The sequence below is a fragment of the Osmerus eperlanus genome, chromosome 19 (genome assembly GCF_963692335.1).
Source record: "Osmerus eperlanus chromosome 19, fOsmEpe2.1, whole genome shotgun sequence".
Lineage (NCBI taxonomy): Eukaryota > Metazoa > Chordata > Actinopteri > Osmeriformes > Osmeridae > Osmerus > Osmerus eperlanus.
The window spans coordinates 13,691,915-13,713,196 of record NC_085036.1 but is presented as its reverse complement, the minus strand read 5'-3'; the positions used below and the strand labels follow the sequence as shown (position 1 = coordinate 13,713,196).

Sequence of the window (21,282 nt, the reverse complement as noted above, 5' to 3'; positions counted from 1 at the left end):
AAAAAACGTTGACGTAACTGAAACTAGCCAATAGAATTACCCCAACGTCAGGCGTTGAGCAACATTTTTCATGACGCAGTAGTTTTCGTTCGAGTAGCAGCAGCCATCTTCTTAGTTGAACTACGAACGGACGAAGCGTAGATTACACATGTAATGGAAAATTGAAACATTTGGTCAATGTCACAAAAGAAATAGTCAAATGTGTTCATGGACTGCCTGGTAATAAATTGTTATGTTAACGAAAACGCTGGTTTAGTATTTGACCGAACACACACCGCAAAGATGGATGACGACGCGGCGAGGGAAGATGCCTGCGGAGAGTATCAATCCTCCCTCGAAGATTTGACATTCAACAGTAAACCTCACATCAATATGCTGACCATTCTGGCAGAGGAGAATCTGCACTTCGCCAAGGATATCGTCGCAATAATTGAAGCACAAATCAATAAGGTTTTTATGAATATAGAATTTTCCTTTTCAGATAACGAAGCTAGCTAACGTTAACAGTAGGCCTCGCTAGCTATAGCTAACGCCACTAGCCATATGGTCAACATGGCGGCAATACTAGTCTGTAGTCGTTGTTGCTTTGTTAGCGTAGAAACGCATTTGTCAGCAGCGTGGCAATAATTTCTTATTATGTAGACTAATTACCTTTCGACTATTCTCATATTGATTGTGGCCATTATTGGTTAATATGTCGCATAGTTTAGCCATTTTAGCAGTTGGCTAATCTCTATAGTTATAATTCAAAGAACAAGTTAGGTAACAATGTTTTCGGGTTGTCGTATCCACCACTAGTAGACACTAGTTGAAAGTATGAATTGACGTGGAATTGGCTAACGATATCAATCTGTGCGCGTGGCAACATTCCATTGTTACCAGTCTTGCGCATATTAGAACGTATTACGAAAATAGTAAATTAATGTCAATTCTGCTGATAATTAACGTTAGCTAGCTATCTTAAACGTTCTGGGTCGACTAACGTCGTTAGTCCTTTCAGTTAGTTTCAAGTTCTGAACACGTGGGTTGGTATTAACATTTAGTTAGCCTGAGTGGAGTGTTAATTGTATGTACCCTAAACGTCGCCTAACATTTGTAATTCTAACGTAGATAAACTAATTAGTCCAGGGTACCTAGGCCTACAACAGCGTGACTGCGTTGTCTGTGATCTAGTGAGACCAGCCAAGGTTGCCAGTTAAGCGGCTAGTCGCATGCTCAAATGCTAGCTTTTATTTTTCGAGTTATGCTAACTTAGTTTAATGTTGAGGTACTCGACCAGACGTACTCTGTACATTTATCCGTTCAGTAGACATTGCATTAAGAGGAAATCTGTTCATTTGGAACATTACTGGTCTCAATTTAAAATGATCAGCCAGCTAACGTTACCCTAGTTTTGATATAACGTTAGTTTACTAGTGAATTATTTGAATTTTGAAATGTCAAATGGATGGTAAAATGTGATAATAAAAATTATGAAATGTGCTTTTTGTCTTTTTTATTTCCCAGTGTAATTTATTGGTATCAATCTCTGGGTTATTGAATGAATGGAATGAGACTCATTTCACAATGTTAGTGATCAGTATCACTCATCTGAATCAGGACATTGGTCTTTTACTTGCAGCTATTGAGCTGCACATTTGACTAGTTTAGGCAAATTATTTACTAGTACCGATATGTGGGTCTATGCAGGTGAAAAGGTTCCCTGTAAGTTAAGTGGAATTAGATTTCAGCATTTTGTGTTTGAAGTCATTCCAAAACTTTTCAAAAATGCCTTAATTTTTTTACTTTGTAACTTTGACTGGGTTAGCTCAATTTTTTTGCCCTCAAAGGGCCTCCCACAATGGACTTCAATTCCATGATGGAACTAATTTTTCACATTGGGATGGTTTGGCTTGATGTAAATCACTTAATGGGTAAAGGTACAAAGAGTGTTCTCAGTTCTTGAGACGCTCTTTGGAGGTAATCGAGAGGTTTTCTTGAAGAGACTGAACAGTGTTGGTGAATGGACTTTTTTTCCTCTTGAATTCTTGTGCAGTGAAGAGTGAATTGGTGCAGAAAAAAAAGACATTTGAACTCTACAGCTTTTATATTCTCAGAAGAAGAAACATTTTTGGCCATTTATTTTTTTCTTTACTTGGGACACATCCGCTGTGCAGCACCGCAGACTGATTTTTGCGCCGTAGTCTACTTAACATGAGAATTTTTGGACAATTTTTTACCTGTTACTGTTTTGGCAACAGCCTTCAATCTTTTTGGCTAGCAGGATTTTTTTTTCCCAGCACCAAATATATGGGTTTAAAGTTTGTATTGTTACCATTATATAGTGTATATGATGCATTGTTGATTTAACCCCTGTTGTTTTCTAAACTTATCAAGTTTTCTATTGCTCCAGGCCCCACCTGCCGAGAAGCTTCCTGTTTTGTACTTAGTGGATTCCATAGTGAAGAATGTCGGAGGCGAATACCTTGCAGTGTTTGCTAAAAACCTAGTCTCTTCATTTATATGTGTTTTTGAAAAGGTACACACTCCTTTATTATGTTTGGCATATTGACATTCAAGAATAACAACTTTCAAATGTGCTGTCTAACCTCCCCACTGGCTTGATGTGTGTTTTTAGTCTTGTACATTTGGCGACTGCTTTTGTGCTAATAAAAATATGGGGTTGCGTGAGTCCCCTTTTGATTTGGGAAGAAGTCGTTTTAAAGTGTTAAATTTGCTAGTTCTCTGGTAAAATGTTCTTAATAGTAAACGGCATCTACTTCTGAAGATCTTTTAATATTGTCCCATGTAATATTTGACTGTCCTGAAGTTAACAGAACATAGATTTTGAGTAAGCAAGCATGTTCTCTCTTTGTAGGTGGATGAAAACACTAGGAAAAGTCTGTTCAAATTGCGCTCCACTTGGGATGAGATATTTCCTCTAAACAAACTCTATGCTTTGGACGTACGGGTGAATTCTCATGACCCGGCCTGGCCTATCAAACCACTGGCGGCCAACATTCACGTGAATCCTAGGTTCATAAAACCGGTGAGTGTTTGGGGAAGGCGAGGAGGATGGGTGGGAGGGCTCTGTGACTTCTCCCACCTTGATTGTACTCTGAAAATCCAGACTCTTTTTCGGGGGGGGTTGTTCCACACCTTGTGTACTGTAGCACCAACTGGTTGTGTGTTGTTTTGGGTTAGACCGAGGAGGCCGCCTCGCCTGTGCCTGCCCCCTCCCCCCCTGCTGCACCCACCCCGGCCCCCGTGCCCCCCCCCAGCGAGGCGAGCATCACCCAGGAGCAGCTCATTAGACAGCAGCTGCTGGCCAAGCAGAAACAACTCCTGGAGCTGCAGCACAAGAAGATTGAACTGGAGCTGGAACAGACCAAAGCACAGCTGGTGAGACCGGCATTTTCCACACCATATAATCAGATTTCAGTACTAATTAAAAAGCTTCTGGTGTTTTTAATATTTGTTTTCTTTCAGGCTGCAAATGTAGTGTTGACGCAGCCAACAGCAGTTACGACTCCAGCCCACAGTATTGCAGTGCCAAAGGCACCCCAGACCGCTCCTAAGCAGTGGGTCCCCCCTCAGGCTGAGAGCAAACCACCCACAAGAGACCCACGTCTGAACCGCTCTGGCCCCCCCACCCCGCAGCCCAAAGAGCAGCCTAACAGCAAGCGGGACGCCCACAACATGGGAGCACCAGCCCACACACCTGAGAAGAAGGCTCCAGAGAAGTTTAGCAGGCCGGAGAAAGCGAGACAGCCCAGGAAGGAGATGGAGGAGAAGCCAAAGTCCAAGTCGCCGTCTCCCTTGGCTAAAGGGGTGATGGCTAAAAGCAAGCATTCGGAGTCTGAGAGCGTGAAGTCGGCAGACGCCGGAAAGAAAGACCCCAGGCTGCGGAAACACGTCCACGAGAAGGGTGAAGCTAAAGAGGAGGAGGTGGTGAAGGAGAAGAAGAGATGCACTGAGAAGAAGGAGAAAGAGGATCCCGGGAAAGCTCCGGAACTTCAGAAAGCAGCCAGGGGGAAGCTGGTTAATGGCTCGATCAGCAAACACGACCGCGTCGAGACCCCTGAGAGCAAGTCGGAGAGCAAGACTGGAGGGAACGCCAGGACCAACGCCCGGAAACGCACACGCTCCCGTTCCCGCTCACGTTCCCCTGCCCCTCCCTCCCCCAAGAGGAAGGACCGGAGGTCACCTAAGACCAGGACCAGGAGCTCCTCCGCTTCTCCTCCTCCTCCGCCTCACAAGCCGAGCAAGGCCCGGATGTCTGGAGGCAAACACTGTCACGTGGAGGACTCCACCCAGCATGGGAAGGGTCGAGACGAGAGGGCCACACCCAAGAAGGGCCCGTCGGAGCCCAGGAGAGGGAAGCGCTCGGCGGAGGAGAGGCACATGGAGGCCAGGGACTCGCTGCTCTCCCGGGTTCCCCACGACAGCAAAGACAGCAAGGATAACTCCCACCGGTGGAAGAGTGGATGGGAAGAGAACAAACAGTGAGTGGAATATGTTTTCAGTTGTCTAATTTTAGCTGGTTGTCTCGCAGGTATCCCTGTGAAATTCTAGTCGTTTGAATCCCACCGACCTAGTCCTTCTAACACATTTAGCTCTTTCTCCCTTCAGTCTGAAGTTGTCAGAGGAGGCTCATGGGAAGGCTGGCCCTCAGAGACACAAGTCTTTCTCTGGCGGTCAGCGACCCAGCACCCCTCGCACCCCCAAGCCTCACCGCCTCAGCGTGGACGCCAACCTGCAGATACCAGAGGCCCTCAACTCTGCCAGCAAGAGAGACCTGCTCAGGAAGGTACGCTAGCCCACCTGGACAGCTACAGCTGACCATATAACTATGCTAAGCTAACATGCCTCTAGGTGTTATGTCCTAATATTCATCAGTTTCCCCTCTCCTCCTGGATCTCTGTAGGCCAGTAGGCGTTTAGAGAACGGGGAGATCTCCAACGAGGACTTCCTGAACGTGGCCCACCAGATCAAGCAGCTGTTCCAGTACCAGGAGGAGAAGCAGCGGTCTGACTCCTGGGAGGGCTCCGGCGAGGACGGCCCGCACTTCCCCAACAAGAAGAAGCCCCTGCTCTCCACCCCCGGCTCCGCCCCGCAGGACAGCCTGTCTGACGCCGAGCTCAGCTACTTCGAACACAAGTCCCGCCTGAGAAGGACCCAGCTGCCCCAGCGCCAGGGGGGCGAGGACTGGGAGGGTGGGGAGGAGGGTCAGGAGGAGGTGGATTCCGCCGCGCCCCCTGGGGGGAAGGCAGAGGGCAGCAGGGGGGCCGTCCACCCCTCGGTCCCTCCGTTCCCCAGGCAGCCCAGGGAGAGGCATGGGAAGGAGCCACCGGAGGAGCAGCAACCCCCGGCTGCCATGATGGAGGGATCGTATAACCACGGCAGGGAGTTCCCCAGGATCAAGTCCCTGCAGGGCCTGCGCTTCAGGAGGAGGGCCGACCCCAGGGAGTCCGCTGGGCCAGACAGGCTCAAGAGTAAGTGGGAAATGTTTATTCATTTTTGTATTTTACTTAGATTATTTTGTTTGTCCTTTTAGTAGAAACGACAGGCTGGATGGTAGTGATTAGCTCTGTGTTGGGTGGCTAGCTCACGCAGTTTCTCATGGTGGTGTTTGTGTTTTTCAGATGAGAGGGAGTGGACCTCCCCCCTGAGTGAGCGTCAGCGGGAGGAGCAGAAGAGCGGCTACGACGCGCCCAGGCGCTACACCGGGACGCCCGACCCCCGCCGCGACGACCCCCCCAAGCACGACCGGGCCCCTCCCAAGGCCAGCCTGGTCCACAGGGGCTCCGTCAGCCCCGCCCTGCCCGAGGGCCCCACCAGGAAGCCCCCGGTGGGGTACGAGAGAGAGCGCCTCTCCCCCCTGGAGCAGCTGGACCCGGCCGGGCTCAGCCCCGTCCCCAGGTTCGAGAGTCCCAACAGTGAGCACTCTGACGACGGGCCCCTGGAGGCCCCCAGGTCCATCCTCAAACCCCCCTCCAGAGGGCCCCTCCCCCGGCACACCCACTCCCCCGGACACACCCCTCCGCATGTCTCCGAAGGGGGCTCGGCTGCCCCGCAGAGGTACGACGGCCCCCCCAAAGGCCACCCCTCCCGCTACGACGGCCCCGGAAGACCGCCTCACCTCCCAGGTCGGTACGAGGGCGGGCCCGGGCCAGGCCGCTACGACGGGCCAGGCGGCTCCCACGGTCGCTACGACAACCTTCACCCCCACGCTCACGGCAGGTTCGACGGGCCTGGGAGGTTCGACGGGCCCCCTATGCCCCACGGGCCCATGAGGGGAGGGGATCCACAGGGTCGCTACGACGGCCCCCTGGCCTCACAGGGCCGTGGCCGCTACGATGGGCCTCTGGGCCCACAGCCAGCCAGGTTCGAGAGCCCAGGCCCCAGACCGGGGCGCTTCGACGGCCCAATGCAGCCCAAACGCTTCGACGGGCCGGGCAGGTTTGACAGTCCACACATGCAGCCAGGCAGGTTTGAGGGACCCGTAGGGTTCCAGACTCCCATGCACTTTGACGGGCCTTCGAACCAGCCAGGTTCGATGCACTTTGACGGGCCTTCGAACCAGCCGGGTTCGATGCACTTTGACGGGCCAGGGAACCAGCCAGGCCCAGTCTGCTTCGACGCGCCCGGCCAGCAGGGACCCATGAGGTTCGACATGCCCCACTTCGACGGGCCCTCGGGGCACCAGGGCCCCCGGTTCTGCGGGCCCCCCGGCATGCAGCCTCCCCTGCGGCCGGGCGCTCCCGTCTACGAGCCCATGGCCAACGCAGCAGGGGGCCAGCAGCCCTCCGGGTTCAACATGGCCAACCAGCACTTCCCAGAGCCCCACAACCCTGCGTTCGGCAGCGGGCAGCACGGCTTCTCAGGGCAGCCGGGCGGGCCCCAGGCGGGGGCGTTCAACGTGCCCTCCTCCTCAGGGTTCCCCAACTCCTTCGTCCAACCCGGTCCTTCCTTCTACGGCCCCGGGGCCCCCGGGGGAGGAATGAACGCGCCGTCCCAGACAGGAAACATGCAACCTCCGGTGAGACCCTCCGGGATTTGAAGGACGATGGTTACCGCGGATACACGCTCACTAAGACGTGTGTGTGTGTGAGAGAGTTGTTCACTGGATGAGGTGTCAACCATAATCATGTATGATCTCGTTACAGATGAATATGCTGCCAAACCTGGGCCAGCCGCCCTTCCTACCACAAAACCCAGTGCCTTTCAACCAACCAGGTGAGTGGTCTCTTAACCTGTTGTGAAATGAAGTCTGGTTTATTAGTCATACACTCAAGTTAAACCCAACCAGACACCATGTACCTAATTGACCAGATGATTGATTGGTTGATTGATTGGTTGGTTGTGTAGGTCCTCAGTTTCCGGAGAGCCACTTCGGCCAGGTGGATGTGAACGACTTGCTGACGAAACTCATCTCTACCGGCATCATCAAGCCTGCTCAGACAGAGACCGCTCCCAGTGGAACCGGTTAGTGCACGCACACACTGTCTCACACCCAGTCACTCTTACACACACACCAGTGCTCATCCTGACGTGTGTATGCTGCTGTCCCTCCCTGCAGAGTCGGCTGCCCTGCCCCCGGCGCCTCCCGTGGTGGTGGAGGAAGAGGAGGAGGAGGAGCAGGAGGAGGATGAGAACCTTCCAGACCTCACAGGCTTCACCATAGAGGACATGAAGCTGTAAGTTCACCCTGTCAACACTTCTCTCTGAGAGACCTGCTCCTCACCTGCTCCTCGCAGGGAGGAGGACAGGGAGAGAGTGCTGCCGCTGTTGAGGATGAGTGTTCTTCACGTGAGTGTGACGGTGGCGTCGCTGAGGGAGCCTGGTGTTCATGGCTGTTTCCTCCCTGCAGGCGCTACGACAGCGTGGTGACCAAACTCTACACCGGCATCCAGTGCTACTCCTGCGGCATGCGCTTCACCTCTTCGCAGACAGATGTCTACGCCGACCACCTGGACTGGCACTACCGGCTGAACCGCTCGGAGAAGGACGTCAGCAAGAAGGTCACACACCGCCGCTGGTACTACAGCCTCACGGTGAGTCTCACTTCCTGTCCAGGCAGGAAACGCACCTTTTTTTTTTTAATGTAAAAGGTCCAAAGTCCCGTTCCACTGTTGTGAAGCTGACGATGTCCCTGACTTCGTGGCCCTCAGGACTGGATTGAGTTTGAGGAGATCGCCGATCTGGAGGAGCGGGCGAAGAGCCTGTTCTTTGAGAAGGTCAACGAGGAAGTGGTGCAGAAGACCCAGGAAGCAGCGAAGGAGAAGGAGGTCCAGAGCGTGAGGGCGGCGGCCGACGTGGTGGACGAGGTGAGCGGACCGGGGGAACCGGGCCAGTCTGGGATTCCTGGTCTCGATGTTTTGGAGCGTGTCCGGCCGGCCCCCTCCTGGATGCGCCGCAGCTGGAGATGTTGTCTGATGGGCCTTCTGCTTGTGTCCCCAGTCCTGTGAGATCTGCCAGGAGCAGTTTGAGATGTACTGGGAGGAGGAGGAGGAGGAGTGGCACCTGAGGGACGCCATCCGCGTCGACGAGAAGGTGGGTGTCTGGACAAGAACACACGACTCGAGGATAAACTTTACGTTATTAACATTTCAATTGTTCCTTTTTTTATTTATTTATCCACAGACATATCATCCTTCGTGTTTTGAAGATTACAAGAATGTAAGTAACACGTTGTGATTGATTGATTTGTATTTTCCTATCTTTGAATGTGTTGTTATTTGACTGACGCCGTTCCTCCTGCTCCTCCAGACGTCATCATTTCCAGACGCCTCTCCGTCTCCCACCAAGCTGCTGACCGACCACCCGCTGAGCGCCTTTGTGAAGGAAGAGGAACCGCAGGCGCCCAGCTGTGCGCTCGTCGTCAAACAGGAAGCGGAGCTGGAGGCGGGCGTGGCTCCGAAGGAAGAGGAGGTTCAGGTTAAGGTGGAGGCAGGAACAGAAATGGCTGCTTCCTGAAACCACGCTGCTTCCTTTTCCTGTCCACTTTTATTGGCTGCTCATAGCCCCTCCCTTATTTTGTAAGGAAGAGATATTTTTATAATTGACTGAGGCGGGGCCCTCAGATTGCCATACATTTGAATACATTTTTGTATTTGGAATATGCCTGTACAATTCAGGTGTTTTGCGTGTGGATGGATGAATGAATGAACACTGAAAATGTACCTTGCAAAAAACTGTACACTGAGGAAAAGATGTCATATTTAATTTATAAATAAAGCTATTTTTGGTATACTTTGTGTAATGTTGGTAAGAGGCTACAGAAGGATCCAACAAGATTGCTTTAATAGTTTATGATTTTTCTGCGAGAGTTAAGAAATTGTACATTAGTTTTGTTGGTGAGGTAAAAAAAATTATTTGAAACAATGGAAAATGTATGTTGACTAATTTGGCCTCAGAACTAGCCTTGAAATTTGGACAAAAGGCTGTTTAAAAGTATTGATAGATCTCTAAGGTTGAAGAAGGTAAGAAATACGACCAATTATTCAAAAGTAAACAGGACGCATAACATGGTGGCTAACCTTTATACAAGTTTCTTGGTAATCTTGCTTTCTAACTGCTTTAAACCGAATTTTCAGGTGTTTTTTGCAGAAGTAAAAAAAAAAAAAAAAGCTATTTTGCTTGGTAATACTGGTTTTCAATAAAAAAATATATTAAAAAGTGTTTGTGTGAATAGTGATTGGTGTGGCTTTCTGTATTAATTCTCCCAGAATCCCCCATCCTTTGATATTAATTTTCGTTGTCATATTGCTTGAATCATTAATAAAGTGAAGTAAAAATTAAGTATTTGTGCTGTTGGTTTTTATTCCGTTCATATTGTCAACCGAGTCAGAATGAGCATTTGTCATGGTTCTGCTTGTGTAGCGAAAAATTTGATGTGATTGTAACGGTGAAGTTGAGGACAAAGAAGATTCCAACAATGGTGTTCACTGCCACCTAGTGGAGAGCAGAAAAGCTTGCAGGGCTCAGGTTGTCAAGGCAAAGCGTCAACATTACTAGAAAAAAAAGAAACTTGAAGCACTCGGCTTAAAGGAAAGTTTGATCTTTCATATGATCTTTGCATTCTTCTTTTTAAACTTGAAGGCAGCAACGTAACTCAAATCGAGTATAGACAGTGGACTGAGAAAATCTGCTTCGATATATCATTTGCAACTGCCTCAAATTCGATGAAAGTTTATTTTTTTTACCAAAATATGTCAGTCTAAATGAGTGCTACAAAAACCATCAGCAAGTAAGCCTACTGTCTTTAAACATGATTTGATATGCATAACCTCCTCATGAATGTTTTACATTAGACATCATTCTGTGTTGTGTTCTGATCCTCAACCGTAGTGTCAGAGCAGGAAACGGTCTGTCTGTCGATTCACGATGCGGTCAGAGCCGGTGATGTCACGGCGCTGATGTCTTTAGCGAGGAGCGGGTCAGCGGTTAACGTTAACGACGTGGACCAGGAATACAGCTTCACGCCCCTGCACTGGGCTGCTCAGGATGGCAGACTGGAGGTACGGCTTGTGTAACGTGTAATAGCGCAACGTAGGGGCGTACATTTGACATGAAAACGGCTAATCTGCCCCCCCCCCCCCCACCCCCCTAGTTTGGCTAGTTTTGTACTGAGTTTGGCTTTCTCTCCTAGTGTCTCCATTGGCTGCTGTGGCAGGGGGCGGAGCCATCGCGTCAGAGCCCTCAGGGCTGGACCCCCACACACCTGGCCGCCATCAGAGGACAGAGAGCCTGTCTGGAGGTACCACCACCACCCTGATAGTCCCTCAGTCCCTCAGTGTTTTATGACAGAAATCTGTGACCAGGCTCTCACCCTTAGCTGATAATTCATTTGAATCTCTCTCTCTCTCCCTCCCTCTTTCCCTCTCCAGGCTCTGATAGTGAATGGGGTGGACCTGTCTGTCCCTGACCAGAGAGGCTGTACTCCGGTTCACCTGGCGTCTGCCCACGGCCACCCTGCCACCCTGCAGGCCCTGCTGAGGACTGGAGCGGTGAGCAATGCCCTCTCCTCCTCCTCCTCCCTCAGACACCACACAGAGGAGCAGAATCACCTGGAGCCTCTGACACTGGGCCCGGATCTTGGGGGTTTGAACTGGAGCTGTGTTCACGTTCAGCCGCTGTACAGGGTCACCTGACATGCCTGCGATGGCTTGTGGAGATGGGAGCCGACCATCGCATCAGGAACAACGACGAGGAGACTCCCAGAGACACAGCTCAGAGGTCGACATGACACCTGCTGCATCTACTGGGTTTACAGGAAGTAGAATGACTTGGGCGGGTATTACATGAACATGGTGGTGGGGTTCAACAGTCTGTGTATTGTCAGGTTTGGTCAGTTGGCTGCTGTGAAGATGCTGGGGCAGGCCGGCTCAGAGGAGGATGATGAAGGTCAAGTGAAGGGGAGCAGGTGCTGTCAGGAGACGATGATGGCGACACAGAGAAGACAAGGACGAGGTCAGTGACCTGAGGTTCATCTCTCCGTCAATGTGTTTATGTGTCTTGTGACGGCCCGAAAGGCCTTCTGTTCAGCTTCCCTAGAATCGTAACGCTTTCGAAACACCAGACGTGAAACACCCTTAAACGTATGAAGGGTGTTTCTGTGTTCCGTGTGTTGTGCAGAGAGGGCACGCCAGAGACTGGAGGAGCTGAAGATGCAGGTGGAGATAGCTCGGAGTAACTACCGACAGCTGGGTGGAGAGCTGGAAGAAACCGACAGGACGGACACAGAGAGAGAAACTCAGAGGTACCTCCACCCTCACCGCCTCTTAACCCGCGTGTTATCTTCGGGTCATTCTGACCGATCAGTCATTGTGACCCATCGTCGTATTGCAACAACTTTACCGCATACAAAAACAAAGTGAAGCATTTTATTTTAACCGTTGGGCTGTCTCAGACACCCAACATTGCGAAGGTTAAAAGAAAATTATTATGTGACCAGAAGGAAGCACAAGGGTTAAAAACATCTCCTGTTGGATAGCTGGACTTCTGACTGATTGTGAGTGGGGCACCCTGTCTGTCAAAGCCTCCTTCAGGACCTGCAGGCTCAGCTAGAGAGAGAGAACGAGAGCGCAGAGAGAGGTTGGAGACCCAGCTAGACGATCACAGAGCGCAGATCAGAAAATTGGAGCAAGCCCGGAAGAATGCAAAGGTCTCTAAGGTAGGAGGAGTCAATTACAACCCTAAAACATGTCATTGAAATGTTGTTTTCTTAGTTGACATATTTGAGAATCAACAGACATCGTAAGTTCTGGTTCTCTCTCCAGGACATCGTAAGTTCTGGTTCTCTCTCCAGGACATCGTAAGTTCTGGTTCTCTCTCCAGGACATCGCCCCATGTCTTCCCATCATCGAGAGAAAAAAAACAACCAAGAAAAAAGCGAATGTTGCATGACTGTTTGTGAGAAAAGTGAAGGAATACATGGATAATATGTTTGAGCAATGTTTATTTAGATTCATGCACAGTACAATACATTGAGAAATTCACAAGATTGTGAACATGTTCCTGCTCTGGACAATCAGAGTCTATAAAATAAATTGAATTGGTGAGCAAAGTCTACTGTAATAAGTATTATGGCAGTTTGCTTATAGGTTTTAGGACATGCAAATAAATGCTGTTCAAAACGTAATTCAACGTGTTGTAATTACACAGTGACCATGCATGCTCTAAAAACAACTCATTACAGTTCCCAATGGAAACCTGCAAACCTCACAGGTACAGCACGTTTTACTTTGTGATATATCAGGATAAACATGTATAAAATGTCACGAAAAACACTCCCGAAGGTGTCCAGTCACTTCCAAAGTCGATAGAACCCCAAAGTTATGGCCAGACAGGCAAACACAGACGCTGTGAGAGAAGCGACAGGAGTTACAAACAGTAGCCTATTAAAATCGTGAGTTTTGTGTACCTACCTAAAGCACATCAAACCAGGGGTGTAGGTTTAAATAGGATTTTCTTAACAGATATGCCGTTTTCAAAAAGTGCCATGTCTAATAAACCCTCCGCCCGTGTCTCCCGCCCTGCCGTACCTGCGAGGTAGCGAATAGTCTCCAGCTTCAGGGACTCCAGGATGGTTTTCAGGGACGCAACCTCGAGGTCGATCTTCTTATTGGTCTCCATTGTGTCGTGATCGATGTCTGCGTTCTAAGGGGAAGTTTGACGAAGGGTTAGGAGTGCAGACGGGTGCGGCCCGGTAGCATAACTGTAAACAGGATTACCTTCCTGTGGAACTCTGTGCTGGCCTCCATCAGCTTGTTCTCTTGGTCGGTAAACTGAGGAAACAGATTCACACAGGCTGTATGAGAGAGAGTGAGGAGGTACAGGTAGACAGACACACACACACGCTCACACACACACGCTCACACACACGCTCACACACACACGCTCACACACACACACCAGATCTGTGACTCTGCTTCTCTCCAGGTTGATGTCCAGCTTGGCCTCAGCTCTGATCTTCTGACTTTCTTCCTGAAGCAGAAACACATCACATCTGGGATCAGCACAGCAATACAGAGTTACACATCAGTAGCTTGAAGCCCCTTTCCCCCTGGAATGACTTTTGCCACTTGACAGGCTGCTATTGTGAATAAGAATTGGTTCTTAATGACTTGCCAGTTTATATAATATTTTTTTTTTTATGATAAAATACCATAGACACTCACCAGTAATCTGCTTCTTATATGGTCCAGTTCGGTTTTCATTTTCTGTAATGAGACTCAACCTCATTAAGGCTGAATGGACAAGGACAGGCTATGAGTCCAAACAGGCACGGTGGAGATGATTATGTGGCTAATGGAGGTTATGTACCGCATTCTCGGAGCGCAGGTTGGCAAACTCACTCTTCTCCAGGATCACCATGTCCTTCCGGATGGAGTCCAGGTGCGCCATGATCTGCTGCAGCGCGATCTCCTAACACACGTGATTGATTGTGACTTCATGTCTAATATCCGCGTATCTAGCCTACTATATACACACGGGGCATGTGCACCCTCAAACCTACCTGATGGGCTGAGGTCACCATGTCCTTGTATACAATATCCATGTTTGATGTTGTCAAAGTCACTAGCGCTGATACTATGAGCTCTGCTTGATTCTTTTGAAACCCTAGAACATTGACAAGACGTTTTACCATGGGGTTATCGTGAGGATCGTGAGATTGAAGAAATGAAGAAACTGCAGTCATACAATCAATTTAAGATCTGGCGTAGCCTACCGTTGTTTTCCAACTCTATGACCATGGCATGCGAGTCAAACGTCAGTTTTCTTTGCTCGAGAGGTATCAACTCCACTTTTCTCATGTCGTAAGCTGCAACAGGTGCTGTAAAATGGAGCTCTATGGGTGGGAAACAAAACAGACAAGAGAGACAGAGATAGAATCAAGTAAGGTAGCCGATACATTTTGAGGTTAATTGTATAATGGATATTTTAATTATGTTTGACGCTTCCAAATCACTTTTTAAACTCACCTCTCAAGCATCGTGGTCCCCACGGACTACCAATATGTAGTTGCCGCGAAACTGACCGCAAAATAGTTGCTAAGTGCCTTATCCTGGCCATGATCTGAACCAACTTTTACTGAAAATGTAAAAAATTAGCGATCCAGTTATTGCTGGGTAAGAAACTAGGCTTGAAAATGTTACCTACGTTATCTTATAGCCACCTGAGGTTAAGTAAAAAGCATTATACTGGGGACAAAGCCTTCGTGTTCTTCATTCAGACAGGGCACCTCCAACCACACATACTTTTTTACTTGGTGACACCGGATATAAACAAAGTGATTTACGTAACAGCTTTAAATGTATTTTCAATGGACACTCGAAATCTTCTATGCATATTATTAATCCATACGTTTCACTATTATTTGTTTGTTGAATGATGTACTGCCTTCAACCTTACCACACTATCGGACTTCTCAAATCGAACAACTCGGAACAAACATTTTATCAATAAAGCTTTGCTTACAAAACAAGACACATCATGGCGGCCCCCATGGATGAAAGTGGGAGTTGGTTCCCTGCATTGGCGCTTGGAGTTTCTTTCTTAAAATGTCTTTTGATAAACGCATAGTAAGTGAAGAATGTGGAGTGATGAGTCCGTCATTCATTTTGAAAGTCGATGATTAAAGTGAATCTGTAGACCGCGTATTTAATCTGTAAAGCTAGCTAGCTAATCCTAACTAGCGTTAGCACTCTGCCAGCCACCTCATCATAGCTATTGCGTTGTCAATGTAACTTTATTGATAGTAAGCGGTTGGCGGGGACAACTTGCAAGATTATCTTATGCTAATTTAAAATGTATGTCGTTGTATATACAGTTCTCAACATAATATCACAAAATATGGACAAGATAATATATGAAACTAGTTGGAACATATTTTAATTGGCTGACAGTAGGCTACGTTACATTTGACAAATGATCTGAATGTACATTATAGGCCACTTCTTGCAGAGGCCAAATTAGAATGTTTTCAATGTAATTTCTGCTTTTCAGTCATTCCACGGACTTCGAGGTGCATAGAAACTGGCTCGCCATCACACATAGTTTACCAGTGTCCAAGTGGTATTATGAGGTCTGTTAATGTGATCCCCACTAAAATGTATCACCACATTGCAGAAGTGTTTGACAAATGTATTTAACTATTTCCGCAAAAACAATTCACAGTACATGTCAGTTAAAATGACAGTAAACACATTTAACTGACCAATATTTGTATATTTTCTGTAGAATACCTCAGAGTGGACCCTGGACTACCCGCCCCTCTTTGCCTGGTTTGAATATGGCCTGTCCCATGTCGCCCAGCACTTTGACAAGGAGATGCTGGTGGTGCAGAACCTGGCCTACGCCAGCTCTGCCACGGTCCTCTTCCAGAGACTCTCGGTCATCGTAACCGACATTGTCTTCATCTACGCTGTCAGAGAGTGAGTATCTAGACCTGGGAGTTGGAAAAGTGCTGTTCTAGTTATGGAAGGAATCTTTTTTATTATTATTATTTATCCAGGAAAGGCTCTTGAGATTACAAATATCTTTTTCAAGAGCATCCTGGCCATTATAGGCAGCAGCCATTTCAAATCATTTCACAATTACAGACAGAACAACATAAGGATTTTGTTTTTTGAACGGATGAGTGTGTTCTTGTCAGGTGCTGCAGAACGGTCCGTCAGAACAGGAGCTCCAGGGATGTTCTGGGGCAGCCCAGCTTCATCCTGGCAGCTCTGCTGCTCTGGAACTTCGGCCTCCTTGTTGTCGATCGTATCCTTCACATCTCTGACGACATGGTTGAATCTGACAGTTGATGTGTTTCCCTTTGTGTTGAAATCAAGAAGGAGTTTAAGTCCAGCTCAGTTGGGTTTTCAGGGTAGATAAAATCACATTTTGTTTGTAAAGTGTTTTTAATGTATTTTTTACAAGCAATGTCACAACGGGCTTCACACACACCCATAGAACTTCACCTCGGTCCTAAACCAACCTAAACTCTCAAGGACTGTAAAGTGATGACAGGATTAAGATATGTGCTTGTCATGCTCTGTATCGAGGCCTTAACATTGTGCACAGATATTCATTTCCAGTACAATGGTTTCTTGTTTGGTGTTCTGCTACTGTCCATCGCAAGACATTTACAGGTATCATTTTGTGTGTGAAAAAAAAAGTTACTAAATATTTTCGAAAAACTAGAAAGGTTTTTCTGTTATGTTGTGTGTGGACAAAAAAGTTTCAAAAGGTTGAAAAGATATTTTAGAAAAAAAAGTTACATTATGGATTTGACAATAAACATTGCTAAATATTCTTTTTAAACATTAGTATTTGTACTTCTACTTGAGTGGAGGATGTGTGTACTTTTGCCATCTCTGTACCTAACATGTTGCTCCTGAAACCACATTCTTCTCTTCACCTGTAACACGTCGGGTGTCAGGTGGCTGAGCGGTTAGGGAATCGGGCTAGTAATCTGAAGGTTGCCAGTTCGATTCCCGGCAGTGCAAAATGACGTTGTGTCCTTGGGCAAGGCACTTCACCCTACTTGCCTCGGGGGAATGTCCCTGTACTTACTGTAAGTCGCTCTGGATAAGAGCGTCTGCTAAATGACTAAATGTAAAATGTAAATGTGACACGTCTGTGTTGAGCAGGCCAGACATCTGGAGGGAGCGCTGCTGTTTGCAGTCCTGTTGAACCTGAAACACATCTACCTGTATGTCGCTCCAGCGTACGGCATCTTCCTGCTGAGGAGCTTCTGTTTCACCCAGGACAACACTGGTAAGGACCAGGGATGTTAAGGAAAATGCACTTAATGTGCCACCCTGGTAAGGGCTGTTACATGTCCACTCACCGCTCAGAGCGTTTGGTGTTGTGATTGGTCGTGTCAGTGGTGATTCTTGGGTTTGTGCAGACGGCTCGCTGAGGTGGAGCAGCTTCAGCCCCGTGCGCCTGGTGGCTCTGGGCAGCATGGTGGTCTCTGTCTTCGCTCTGTCGTTCGGTCCTTTCATAGCCATGGTGAGTAGCCTTCAGTCTTCTGTACAGCCCCTGGTGAACGTCGTCAAGGAGACTTTGTGATACGCCTCACGGTACCTTTGCCTCTTACGGTCCGCTGGCTCTCTGTGAACACCTCACTGTTCTCTGTGTTGTGGGCCCTGCTGTGTGCAGGGCCAGCTCCCCCAGGTCCTGTCCAGACTCTTCCCCTTCAAGAGAGGTCTCTGCCACGCCTACTGGGCCCCCAACGTCTGGGCCCTCTACAACGGGCTGGACAAGGTTCTGTCAGTCCTGGGTGAGGCTCCCATCCCTCTCACGACCTCTGGTCACCCTTCACCCTAACCTGAACAGTTAACAGATATGAATAGTCATAATCAAGAAATGCAATCAGTCGTTTTTGTTTCAGATAATAAATGAATTGTGCTTATTTCAGTAGTCCAGTAGAGTTAGTGTTTTTACTGAGGGATGTTTGATGCTGCTGTGTTCCTCAGGGGTGCGTCTCAAGCTGCTGGATGTGAAGAAGCTTCCAGAAGCCTCGATGACCGGCGGACTGGTGCAGGAGTTCCAGCACTCCGTCCTGCCTTCCATCTCTCCCTCCATCACCCTCATCTGCACTCTGGCATCCGTCCTGGTGAGCTGATCTCTCTCTGATCTCTCCGATTTCAGCCTCTGCTTTAGTCTCATGCAGTTCATCCAGGAACGCCCCGTGATCGTGGGAGTCTGTGTTCCACAAACGGCTCAGTGCCAGAAGTATTTAACCCTTGTGTTATCTTCGGGTCGTTCTGACCCATCAGTCATTGTGACCCACCGTCGTATTGCGACAACTTTACCGCATACAAAAACAAAGTGAAGCATTTTCTTTTAACCGTTGGGCTGTCTCAGACCCCCCACATTGCGAAGGTTAAAAGAAAATTATTTTTATTTGTTTTTGTATTGGGTAAAATTGGGTAAACTCTACGATGGTTCGTTATGAACCTTTGGGTCATGTGACCCGAAGGCAGCACGAGGGTTAAGCTTCAGTGATGTTTTGGTTTTTACCCGTAGCTGTGAATCGTCAGCTGATCCGACAGGATAGAAGCTTGTGTGTGTGTGTGTGTGTGTGTGAGAGAGAGAGTTGGATGGGTCATGGTCCATCACGTCCATGGTTTCCCTCCTGTGTTTCCTCAGCCCGCGGTGGTGAGTATCTGGCGTCGTCCGCGCGGCGCCCGTGGGTTCCTGCGCTGCCTGGTGGTCTGTGCCCTCAGCACCTTCATGTTCGGCTGGCACGTCCACGAGAAGGCCATCCTCATCGCCATCTTGCCCCTCAGGTGAGTCCCCGCAGGTGAGTCCCCTCAGGTGAGTCCCCTCAGGTGAGTCGGTATCGCAGTCAAAACACTCCTATAAACATTCTTATTTAACTTCATCTAGATCAGCCTTCCTCAACCTCGGCCCTGCATGTTCTAGAATGTTTCCGTCTTCCAACACACCCTTGTGTGCCCCGTTGTGTTATTCTAACGCTGTGCTTTATCCCTTTTGTGTTTAATAGCATACTAGCGGTCGAGAGCAGAGAGGATGCTAGGATCTTCCTGATGCTGGCCACCACCGGACACTATTCTCTGTTCCCACTTCTCTTCACACCTGCAGGTGAGGAGCCCGACTGAGACCAGCCGAGTCCTGTTGCCTCTGGTCTTGTGTGTGTTTCATGTGATCAACAGGGCGTCAGGCTGAACATCTCTTCTCCTCCCACAGAGCTGCCCGTCAAACTGCTGCTCATGCTGCTGTTCACCCTCTACAGCTTCTCCTCCCTGAGGACGCTCTTCAGGTCAGCTAACACCTCAGTGTTTCTGTCCTGGTGGTGTTGAAGGCGGTGGAGGTAGCGAGGTGGGGTCTTATTCTGAGATCCCCACAGAGCAGAGGTCAACACAACGCTGCTGTTCAGCTCATCAGCATAGCTACATTGATTAATGATGTAAGTAATGATTCGTTCCATACAAATAAGCCAGGTGTCTCTGTCTCTCTCCCAGTGGCCAGGGCCCCCTTCTGCACCTTCTGGAAGCTTCCTACCTCCTGGGCCTTTCTGCCGTGGAGATCATCTGTGAGATTCTCTACCCTCTGTCGCCGTGGCAGCAGACCCTGCCCTTTGTGCCCCTGCTGGTGACGTCGGTGTACTGCTCCGTGGGCGTGGCCTACTCCTTCCTCCTCCTCTACCTGTCCCTGCTGCGGCGGCCGTCAGACAAACACAAACGCCTGTGAGAGCTCGTCTCCTCCCTCCCAGCAAACCCTGACCTCTTAGCTCACGCTCTGGAGGGCTCCACGGCAACGACGTGTCGCTTCAACCGATCCAGAACAGCGCTTAACGACCGGTCTTTGGGGAAGATGTTTGTGTGGGAACAGGTGTGCCCCGGCAGGTGTGCCCCGGCAGGTGTTGGACGACCCGAAACGCCCCCCCCTGTGAAGTGCTGAGTGTGTGTACAGGTAGCGTGTCTTTTTCCAAATGCAACTAGTCCACTGGTGAGGGGATTTGTGGTGGTCTTTTTTGAGCGGTAACTGCACAGGTATTATCATTACCATTATGGTAGTTGGTTTAAAGTTCAGGTAATCCAGGTGGGTTAGGGATTAGATCTGTACAGACCTGGCTCAGAGCTGCAGCAGGGAGCAAGCAGATATGAATCCACTCAGCAGGAGCAGAGTTGGGGTAGTTATAGTAATATCATCACTGGAATAGCTGAAGGAGAGCCCGGGAAGGGGTAGGATAAATATATAAGAATTCTCTCCAACGATGGACCAAAAGTATAAACTTTTTAGGGACGGTATGTGAAATCATCTTTAAACTTAAAACTCTGTTTTGTACCTTTTTGAAGTAAAACATTTGTGTTGTGAACACGTTATTTCTAGTAGTGTTGTTGTCGGTTAGTCGTAATTTATGGGTTCTAGGTAAATTGGTGTGAATTAAAATTAAGTTTAATTGAGTTAGCTGGAGGTGACTATCATGCCCTCAGAGTTCCATCTCTAATGTCCTGAGTGTCCGTGACTCAGATCTTCAACTGTCAGCTCCATGTTTCATTTATATTATAAACAAATAAGTATTTAAGATATCAAATAATCAGTGTCTTTTTAAAAGGTTTATTGATAAGGCAACACCAATTGATTAATATAAATCAATCAAACTTATAATCAGTAAGTAATGTTAAATGATTGCTTACTGAGTTCTCCTATTGCACACAAGTCACAGCCTGAGACCCTTTCATGAATATGCACAGTCCACTCAGTACAACGTCGGAATTCACATCTTTATAAAACACAAGCATCATTATGTACAACACGCTGACGTTCTCTCCTCTGCTGTGTGCATTCCCTTCCATTCTCTGAATACAAAAATAGATAAAAAGACAAAAACAGAAGACAAAAAAACAACTGTCTGTAGTTCAGAGAAGTCCTCACAGAGAACTGATAACCAGCAGTCAGTCTTCCCTCAAAGCTTACTGTATAATAACATTCCACTGTGTGTCAATTTGTTGTCTGAAAGGTTGTGATGGGGTATTATCTACCTCTTCGTTGCTTAGTAACGTACTGATATATACACAAGTCTCATAGCTTGACCAGTAGCAATATTGTAATGATTAAATAAACAATGCCACTTCCCTTTGTGACATTCAACAAGCAAGACTAGGAAAACGGAATAAACTCAAGCCAACTATGACAGAGACCAGAGGAAGTTCAGCAGGAGGTGTAGATATCGACTGAGAGTCAAACTGTGCATCGTGTAAGAGACTCCTTCACACGATGCACAGTTCAGCATGTACAGGGTTTTGTAATTGCCAGCTGGAGGAATAGAGAGAA

The 21,282-nt window shown here is 48.3% G+C and overlaps 4 protein-coding genes across 8 annotated transcripts; 3 read left to right on the top strand and 1 right to left on the bottom strand.

Moving 5' to 3' along the window:
- The first annotated feature begins 73 nt into the window (after window positions 1–73).
- On the top strand, window positions 74–9,234 carry pcf11 (PCF11 cleavage and polyadenylation factor subunit). Of its 2 annotated transcripts, XM_062486376.1 has the most exons (17): window positions 74–450; window positions 2,393–2,518; window positions 2,858–3,028; window positions 3,184–3,381; window positions 3,469–4,484; window positions 4,612–4,789; window positions 4,907–5,474; window positions 5,625–6,518; window positions 6,555–7,021; window positions 7,149–7,218; window positions 7,351–7,467; window positions 7,562–7,679; window positions 7,853–8,036; window positions 8,154–8,309; window positions 8,443–8,535; window positions 8,626–8,661; window positions 8,752–9,234. In XM_062486376.1, exons 1-17 carry the CDS (start codon window positions 208–210, stop codon window positions 8,956–8,958), a joined length of 4,842 nt encoding a protein of 1,613 aa, XP_062342360.1. In that variant the 5' UTR covers window positions 74–207; the 3' UTR covers window positions 8,959–9,234. The 2 variants fall into 2 exon arrangements, with proteins under 2 accessions (XP_062342360.1, XP_062342359.1); XM_062486375.1 differs by having other exon boundaries at window positions 5,625–7,021.
- A 971-nt stretch (window positions 9,235–10,205) lies between these two features.
- On the top strand, window positions 10,206–12,447 carry LOC134040083 (ankyrin repeat domain-containing protein 42-like). Its single transcript, XM_062486307.1, is given in 10 exon segments — window positions 10,206–10,227; window positions 10,333–10,502; window positions 10,634–10,741; window positions 10,872–11,005; window positions 11,038–11,220; window positions 11,327–11,454; window positions 11,620–11,735; window positions 11,738–11,743; window positions 12,023–12,157; window positions 12,322–12,447. Coding segments are annotated over 10 exon segments (1,071 nt in total). The 3' UTR covers window positions 12,391–12,447.
- Window positions 12,426–14,915, bottom strand: ccdc90b (coiled-coil domain containing 90B). Of its 3 annotated transcripts, none has more exons than XM_062485403.1 (10): window positions 14,899–14,915; window positions 14,469–14,577; window positions 14,216–14,335; window positions 14,003–14,106; window positions 13,810–13,911; window positions 13,665–13,706; window positions 13,399–13,470; window positions 13,218–13,271; window positions 13,029–13,143; window positions 12,426–12,846 (listed from the first exon to the last, which is right to left on the bottom strand). In XM_062485403.1, the coding sequence occupies exons 2-10, from the start codon at window positions 14,557–14,559 to the stop codon at window positions 12,791–12,793; spliced, it is 756 nt and encodes a 251-aa protein (XP_062341387.1). In that variant the 5' UTR covers window positions 14,560–14,577; window positions 14,899–14,915; the 3' UTR covers window positions 12,426–12,790. The 3 variants fall into 3 exon arrangements, with proteins under 3 accessions (XP_062341387.1, XP_062341385.1, XP_062341386.1); XM_062485401.1 differs by lacking the exon at window positions 14,899–14,915 and adding an exon at window positions 14,647–14,892; XM_062485402.1 differs by lacking the exon at window positions 14,899–14,915 and adding an exon at window positions 14,663–14,892.
- Window positions 14,364–20,925, top strand: alg8 (ALG8 alpha-1,3-glucosyltransferase). 2 transcript variants are annotated; one of them, XM_062485400.1, is made up of 13 exons: window positions 14,364–14,382; window positions 15,493–15,571; window positions 15,727–15,920; window positions 16,142–16,251; window positions 16,555–16,622; window positions 17,124–17,250; window positions 17,384–17,487; window positions 17,638–17,758; window positions 17,955–18,094; window positions 18,631–18,770; window positions 18,989–19,086; window positions 19,192–19,264; window positions 19,467–20,925. In XM_062485400.1, exons 3-13 carry the CDS (start codon window positions 15,817–15,819, stop codon window positions 19,693–19,695), a joined length of 1,314 nt encoding a protein of 437 aa, XP_062341384.1. In that variant the 5' UTR covers window positions 14,364–14,382; window positions 15,493–15,571; window positions 15,727–15,816; the 3' UTR covers window positions 19,696–20,925. The 2 variants fall into 2 exon arrangements, with proteins under 2 accessions (XP_062341384.1, XP_062341383.1); XM_062485399.1 differs by lacking the exon at window positions 14,364–14,382 and adding an exon at window positions 14,913–15,068.
- Window positions 20,926–21,282: the final 357 nt, after the last annotated feature.

Excerpts from the sequence above, each read along its gene's own strand:
- ccdc90b (XM_062485403.1), bottom strand. The coding sequence starts at position 14,559 with ATGGCCAGGATAAGGCACTTAGCAACTATTTTGCGGTCAGTTTCGCGG. Across the intron at positions 14,336-14,468 it reads GGGACCACGATGCTTGAGAG|AGCTCCATTTTACAGCACCT; the intron begins GTGAGTTTAAAA and ends TCCCACCCATAG. Across the intron at positions 13,912-14,002 it reads TGGTGACCTCAGCCCATCAG|GAGATCGCGCTGCAGCAGAT; the intron begins GTAGGTTTGAGG and ends CACGTGTGTTAG.
- pcf11 (XM_062486375.1), top strand. The coding sequence starts at position 208 with ATGGACTGCCTGGTAATAAATTGTTATGTTAACGAAAACGCTGGTTTA. Across the intron at positions 451-2,392 it reads TTGAAGCACAAATCAATAAG|GCCCCACCTGCCGAGAAGCT; the intron begins GTTTTTATGAAT and ends CTATTGCTCCAG. Across the intron at positions 7,022-7,148 it reads CAGGAAACATGCAACCTCCG|ATGAATATGCTGCCAAACCT; the intron begins GTGAGACCCTCC and ends ATCTCGTTACAG.
- alg8 (XM_062485399.1), top strand. The coding sequence starts at position 14,980 with ATGGCGGCCCCCATGGATGAAAGTGGGAGTTGGTTCCCTGCATTGGCG. Across the intron at positions 15,921-16,141 it reads TTCATCTACGCTGTCAGAGA|GTGCTGCAGAACGGTCCGTC; the intron begins GTGAGTATCTAG and ends TGTTCTTGTCAG. Across the intron at positions 19,265-19,466 it reads TCCCTGAGGACGCTCTTCAG|TGGCCAGGGCCCCCTTCTGC; the intron begins GTCAGCTAACAC and ends TCTCTCTCCCAG.